The 7,500-nt window shown below is 52.0% G+C and overlaps 1 protein-coding gene across 1 annotated transcript; it reads right to left on the bottom strand.

Annotated features, from left to right (window-relative positions):
* Positions 1 to 2,235: 2,235 nt before the first annotated feature.
* On the bottom strand, positions 2,236 to 4,514 carry LOC130190891 (uncharacterized). Its single transcript, XM_056410478.1, has 7 exons — positions 3,695 to 4,514; positions 3,481 to 3,613; positions 3,200 to 3,374; positions 2,829 to 3,124; positions 2,547 to 2,725; positions 2,385 to 2,464; positions 2,236 to 2,287 (listed from the first exon to the last, which is right to left on the bottom strand). The coding sequence occupies exons 1-7, from the start codon at positions 4,253 to 4,255 to the stop codon at positions 2,236 to 2,238; spliced, it is 1,476 nt and encodes a 491-aa protein (XP_056266453.1). The 5' UTR covers positions 4,256 to 4,514.
* Positions 4,515 to 7,500: the final 2,986 nt, after the last annotated feature.

The raw sequence follows: 7,500 nt of genomic DNA on the forward strand, positions 1-7,500 counted from the left end.
CCACATATTTGGGACCGGGGGACCTGGGCTTTCACCCCAAAAAGAGACCGAATCTCTGGGACCTTTATTTCGAAATTACCCCATTTTAAAAAATCAGTGACCCATGGGTCATGAGCGTCTAGCCACCCGGACCATGCATACCAAATTTGGGGTCAATCGGACGTTTCCTCCGGGAGTTATAGCCTTATGAAGGTATGTCACACGAGGGCGACAGAGAGCCGCCTTCAAACGCCCTTTTCGGGGTGATCCCCGGTGGGTACCTGGAAAAGAACCACATATTCGGGACCGGGGGGACCTGGGCTTTCACCCCAAAAAGAGACCCAGACTCTGGGACCTTTATTTAGAATTCGCCTGTTTCTGGGTGATCCTGGGGTACCTGAAATGGACCACATATTCGGATGGGGCGCCTCTGGGCACCCCAAAAAGAGACCCAGACTCGGGACCTTTATTCAGAATTTGCCCTGTATCTCGAACGGGCCCCTGTTTAAAAATATTTGACCCATGGGTCATGAGGAACGACCCAACGGGACCATGCACAGCAAATTTCAGCCCCATCGGACCTTCCCCGGAGGAGTTACAGCACAAGTACCGTCTTCCACACCTTAGAGGCGACAGAGAGCCGCCTTCAAACGCCCTTTTCGGGATGATCCCCGGTGGGTACCTGGAAAAGAACCACATATTCGGGACCGGGGGGACCTGGGCTTTCACCCAAAAAGAGACCGAATCTCTGGGACCTTTATTTCGAAATTACCCCATTTTAGAAAATCAGTGACCCATGGGTCATGAGCGTCCAGCCACTCGGACCATGCATACCAAATTTGGGGTCAATCGGACGTTTCCTCCGGGAGTTATAGCCTTATGAAGGTATGTCACACGAGGGCGACAGAGAGCCGCCTTCAAACGCCCTTTCGGGTGATCCCAGTGGGTACCTGGAAAAGAACCACATATTCGGGACCGGGTGGTCAAGGGCTTTCACCCCAAAAAGAGACCGAAACTCTGGGACCTTTATTTCAAATTTACCCCTTTTTAAAAAGTATCCAACCCAATGGCAAGGTACTAGTCCCCGCAGAGAGTGCCTGTGCCAAGTATGGGGTCTGTGGGACGTTTTTTGGCAGAGTTATGGGTGTTATAAGATTTCACCACAGGAGGGTAACATCGAGCAGGTTTTTACTTTTCAAACGCCTATTTCGGGATGATCCCTGGGGGCTACCTGGAAAACAACCACATATTCGGGACCGGGTGGTCAAGGGCTTTCACCCCAAAAAGAGACCCAGAATCTGGGACCTTTATTTCGAATTCGCCTGTTTCGGGGTCATCCCTGGGGGGTACCGGGACCAGAACCACATATTCGGGACCGGGGGGACCAGGGCTATCACCGCAAAAAGAGTCCCAGACGCTGGAACCTTTATTTCGAATAAGTCATGTATCTCGAACGGGGCCCTGTTTAAAAAATATTTGACCCATGGGTCATGAGCAACTACTTACCCGGAACATGCTTACCAAATTTGGGGTCAATCGGACATTTCCTCGAGGAGTTATAGCCTTATAAAGGTCTATAAAGGTCCGCCACACGATGGAGCCAGAGAGCGGCATTCAAACGCCCTTTTCGGGGTGATCCCTGGGGGGTACCTGGAAAAGGACCACATATTCGGGACCGGGCGGACCTGGGCTTTCACCCCAAAAAGAGACCCAGACTCTGGGACCTTTATTTCGAAATTACCTCCTCCAAGAACATATTCAGTTTCCCCCCATTTTAGGGTCCTTCCCCTGGGGCCACTGCTACCAAACTTGGGGGTATTCATGGTGACACTCTACTCTTAAATTAGAAAAAGAAGCCAGGACTCTGAGTGCATTTAAATCATTTTATTTTGAATGTCATGGTCCTCCACCGCCTCAGACTCGATCCTCTCTTCCTCCATCTCCTCGGCGTCCTCCTCTGCAGCCGAGTCGCCACTGTCCTGGTCCTGGGTGGTTGAGCAGGAGGCAGTCACCTCCTCAAAGTGCCCCCGCAACTCCTTCGCCTGGCTGCGGTCGAGGGCCAGAGCATAATAGCGGTCGGCGGTCTCGGTGTCGTGACACATGAAGCGGGCGAGCTGGTCCCTGGTGGTTTCACTGTGGACATTTTTGACCTGGAAACAGTAAAAGTGACCGTCAAAACGTATTAGTCGAGCGGGCCGATACAGCATCGCAGAGAGGGTGGCTGGAGGACTGCACTTACGTGACCAGACATCGTCCTCAGGTCCGTGAACGTAGGCCGTCCAGGCAGGCCCATGTGGGCCCAGACCACCTGCATATATCGGACCATGTTTTTCAACGGCCTTCCACCTGTGGTGATGAACACCCTCTGGCTCTTGGAGCCCAGACGTTTCCTGACCTCGAGCCACCTCTCCAGCCAGGAGAACTCCTCGAAGGTCAGGAAAATCTGGGCTCCACCAAAGGTGCGGTTGGTTTTGTGCTCGTCGATCTACAACACACAGAGAGAACCGTGAAACATTGAAAGTAAAGCAGAGTCGATGAGGCACTTTAGTTTGGAGCTCGGTACCTACAGTGATGACGTAGCCGGAGTCAGTCGGGAGGAGAGGGTCCGCCTTGGCCGCCTCAACCTCAGAGATGGTCATGTTGGTGAGTACTCCCGGCCTGTGTCCATAGATGGTGATGACAAAGGCCGAGAAGTACCCGGAGAAGTCGTCTCTGAGGTTGGAAGAGCTGTCGTCCTCCATCCTGGCTGAAATGGAGGGAGAAAAACAATGTCAGAACCCGTAAAACATGCACACTTTTGGGCATGACAACCGACTGAAAGACCCGATCTCTGGAGCTAAATGACTTACTCAGCAGCTCCGGGATCGCCACCCTGGCCTGCTCCTGGCACCTCTTCAGGTTCTCCCTGGAGACAATGCTGGCCATCTTTTTGGCCTTCACTTTCAGCTGGTGTGTCACTATGGGCCTGGCCAAATTCTTCACGGCCATGTGGACCGCCCTGATTACCCCGTGGATTTGGGGCTTCCGTAACCTGCAGGCCCTGGGCGGGGTGTCCTTCAGGTACCCCAGGAACTGGATGATGTTCCGGAGGTAAAAGCTGACGGTCGTGACCTCCTTGCCCTCCCTCAACAGATGCGTTGCATACCTGTGCAAAGAACCACAGCCATCGAGTCACCGTTCACATCAGGCCGCTCAATGTGCATGTGAAACGGACACTTACTTTGTTACTGCAGGCATGTCGTCGAGAAAGAGCCACGAGGCGAGGTGGTTCTTCCCCGCCGATAGGTGGAACAAGAAGGACCTCACCCGATTGACCTTGGAGGTGGAATTCTCCACATGCTTTGGAGTGGGCTGAATGCCCAGTTGATAGGCTTCATATCCGGCCAAAAACGTTTCTGTAAAGAGAGGAAACATTATTTAACATTGGAATAGGGTCTTAAAACACACACACACACACACACACACACACACACACACACAGAGTGTGCTTTCTCCTCTTACCAATACTGGGAGGGAGGGCCAGGTGCTGCAGCTGCCTGCTTGGCCCGGCCACGACCTCCTCCGGCCGCTGTTCGACCTCCTCCGGCCGCTGTTCGACCTCCTTCTCCCGGCTGCCCGCTGCAGCTTCATTCATCTGAGTCAGAAGTGCAGCACTTAGAAATATGTTCACAGTCAGAACTCAGCACATAGAAATATGTTCACAGCCAGCACTCACCCCTCTGACTACCAGCTGGTAGCGGCGGAGCTTCCGGGCCTGCACCTTGATTGTTTTTAGATGCAGGGTAGACTCCCTCTCCAGCCGCTCCATGGTGGCAGTGTTCTCCTGGTGCTCCGCCCTCACACTCACACATGCTGGCATTTGGCAGGCGACCACCACCCCCGGGTCGACCTCGCCGACAACCTGCCGGTCCTCAGCTGAGCACACAACCAGGTCTAACGCCGAGACCATGGCTACCCGAGGGTTTGTGGCCCTCAGGCAGCCCAGCAGCTGAACTACCGCCGCCTTTCTGACGGCGTGCTCCTCGTTCAATAAGCGGGTCCGGGTCAGCTCCGGGTGCCCATCCAGAAGGTGCTGGTCCAGTCTCGTGCTGTGGTAGGAGCAGCCCGAGACTGGACAAGGGCACTGCCGGATATTGACCCGTCCGGAGGCCATGCTGAGTAACAGCCTCCTCTCATGCAGATTAAAGACACCATGTGCCCGCTTTAGGTGTTGTGCTAGTGCCTGATAGACATGGAGGCATATAGGGCAGATGGAGCTCCCATGTGGAGGAGTCATTTCTGAAAGAAAAGAGGAACAAAAAGATTAATTTTTAACAAACATTTTAGTTATTTTACGTCGGTAATTTAACCTTTTTTCCACAAACACCACCACAGAAATGCACATGGCAGACGGGGACATTGTTTAGCTGGTGTGGAAGTAGCATTTATCCCGCAAAAAACATTGATTCTAGAGCAGTATTTCCTTACCTTGTATGCCGAGTGTCAACTGAAGAGTGAGCGGAGGACAGCAGCAGGTGGCTTTTATAGGAGGCACTGATTGCACAGCTGATTGAACAGCTGTCCTTAATTAAACTGATTGCACAGCTGATTGAACAGCTGTCCTTAATTGACGGAAAAGAAAATGGAGGCCGGATTTTGACCTTCATAACCCGTTTTTGGGGCCTTTTTCCTGGGGCCAGTGGTTCCAAACTCGCTGGAGGTCTTGCTGAGACCCTCCTCTTATGTTTAAAAAAGAATCCAGGACTCTAAGTCCTTGGAAAGTATTTATTTTAATTTATTTAGAGACGGATACTGCATGTCGACCTTCATAGCCCGTTTTCGGGATGATCCCTGGGGGGTACCCGGAAAAGGACCACATATTCGGGATGGGGCGCCTCTGGGCCAGCACCCCAAACAGAGACCCAGACTCGGGGACCTTTATTTCGAATAAGTCCTGTATCTCGAACGGGCCCCTGTTTAAAAAATATTCGACCCATGGGTCATGAGCAACTACTTACCCCGAACATGCATACCAAATTTGGGGTCAATCGGATGATTCCTCGAGGAGTTATAGCCTTATAAAGGTCTATAAAGGTCCGCCACACGATGGAGACAGAGAGCGGCATTCAAACGCCCTTTTCGGGGTGATCCCTGGGGGGTACCCGGAAAAGGACCACATATTCGGGACCGCGCGGACCTGGGCTTTCACCCCAAACAGAGACCCATACTCTGGGACCTTTATTTCGAATTTGCCCTGGAACTCGAACGGGCCCCTGTTTAAAAAATATTCGACCCGTGGGTCATGACGTTCAACCAACCGGGACCATGCACAGCAAATTTCAGCCCCGTCGGACCTTCCCCGGAGGAGTTACACACAAGACCTGTATTGTAGACCTTGGTGGATCAGCTTTCAAACGCCCTTTTCGGGATGATCCCTGGGGGCTACCGGAAAACAACCACATATTCGGGACCGGGTGGTCAAGGGCTTTCACCCCAAAAAGAGACCCAGACTCTGGGACCTTTATTTCGAATTTGCCTGTTTCGACTCGGGGACCTTTATTTCGAATTTGCCCTGGAACTCGAACGGGCCCCTGTTTAAAAAATATTCGACCCGTGAGTCATGACGATCAACCAACCGGGACCATGCACAGAAAATTTCAGCCCCGTCGGACCTTCCCCGGAGGAGTTACAGCACAAGACCTGTATTGTAGACCATGGTGGATCAGCTTTCAAACGCCCTTTTCGGGATGATCCCTGGGGGCTACCCGGGAAAGAACCACATATTCGGGACCGGGCGGACCTGGGCCAGCAGCCCAAAAAGAGACACAGACTCTGGGACCTTTATTTCGAATTTGCCTGTTTCGGGGTGATCCCTGGGGGCTACCGGGGAAAGAACCACATATTCGGGACCGGGTGGCACTATCCCTTGTGAATGCTTTTTCAATAATGGGTTGAATGAGGACATGGAGGTGGACAAAAGTCACCCTTTTGGAACACCTTTTTCGGGGTGATCCCGAGGGGCTACCGGGAAATCAACCACATATTCGGGACCGGGGGGACCAGGGCTTTCACCCCAAAAAGAGACCGAATCTCTGGGACCTTTATTTCAAATTTACCCCTTTTTAAAAACTATCTGACCAGGGTACATTGAGCACCTACTTACCCGGACCATGCATGCCAAATGTGGGGTCAATCGGACATTTCCTCGAGGAGTTATAGCCTTATAAAGGTCCGTCACACGGTGGCGATAGAGAGCCACATTCAAACGCCCTTATCGGGGTGATCCCGAGGGGCTACCGGGATAACAACCACATATTCGGGACCGGGGGGACCAGGGCTATCACCTCAAAAAGAGAGCTAAGCTCTGACATGTTGGCTCAAAAGTCACCCAAATGTCAGCCGAATGAGTGCTGTCTGGAAACAACATGTCACTGAGGTGACATTGCGCCATCTACTCATTCAACTCGTTCCAATCGGGCGTGATGACACGGAGGTGACTTTTTGACGGGACAGCGAGCCAGAGAAAAGTCACCTAAATGGCACATGTTGGACCATGACATGGAGGTGACTTTTTGACAGTTGGACCGTGACATGGAGGTGACTTTTTAGCCAGAGAAAAGTCACCTAAATGGCACATGTTGGACCATGACATGGAGGTGACTTTTTGACAGTTGGACCGTGACATGGAGGTGACTTTTTGACAATCGCCCAGGGACAGCAAGCCAGAGAAAAGTCACCTAAATGGCACATGTTGGACCATGACATGGAGGTGACTTTTTGACAGTTGGACCATGACATGGAGGTGACTTTTTGACAGAGAAAAGTCACCTAAATGGCACATGTTGGACCATGACATGGAGGTGACTTTTTGACAGTTGGACCATGACATGGAGGTGACTTTTTGACAATCGCCCAGGGACAGCAAGCCAGAGAAAAGTCACCTAAATGGCACATGTTGGACCATGACATGGAGGTGACTTTTTGACAGTCGACCAGGGACAGCAAGCCAGAGAAAAGTCACCTAAATGGCACATGTTGAACCATGACATGGAGGTGACTTTTTGACAATTGACCAGGGACAGCAAGCCTGAGAAAAGTCACCTAAATGGCACATGTTGAACCATGACATGGAGGTGACTTTTTGACAATTGACCAGGGACAGCAAGCCTGAGAAAAGTCACCAAAATGGCACATGTTGAATGATGACATGGGGAGACTCTACTCTTAATTTAGACAAAGGACCCAGGACTCTGAGTGCTTGGGAAGTAATTCTTTTTTAATTTATAGACTGCACTGTTCTACTCACTCCTCTGGGCATGACAGCAGCATGAAGGGCCCTGGCTCTGGAGGAACCAGGGACCACCAAGACCACCATCACCCATCAAACTCACTCCTGTGGGCATGACAGCAGCCTCAAGGGCCCTGGCTCTGGAGGAACCAGGGACCACCAAGACCTCCATCACCCGTCAAACTCACTCCTCTGGGCATGACAGCAGCCTCAAGGGCCCTGGCTCTGGAGGAACCAGGGACCACCAAGACCAC

Source organism: Pseudoliparis swirei, unplaced genomic scaffold (genome assembly GCF_029220125.1).
Source record: "Pseudoliparis swirei isolate HS2019 ecotype Mariana Trench unplaced genomic scaffold, NWPU_hadal_v1 hadal_25, whole genome shotgun sequence".
Classification (NCBI taxonomy): domain Eukaryota; kingdom Metazoa; phylum Chordata; class Actinopteri; order Perciformes; family Liparidae; genus Pseudoliparis; species Pseudoliparis swirei.

Excerpts from the sequence above, each read along its gene's own strand:
- LOC130190891 (XM_056410478.1), bottom strand. The coding sequence starts at position 4,255 with ATGACTCCTCCACATGGGAGCTCCATCTGCCCTATATGCCTCCATGTC. Across the intron at positions 3,614-3,694 it reads ACCAGCTGGTAGTCAGAGGG|ATGAATGAAGCTGCAGCGGG; the intron begins GTGAGTGCTGGC and ends CTTCTGACTCAG. Across the intron at positions 2,288-2,384 it reads GAGTTCTCCTGGCTGGAGAG|GTGGTCTGGGCCCACATGGG; the intron begins GTGGCTCGAGGT and ends CGATATATGCAG.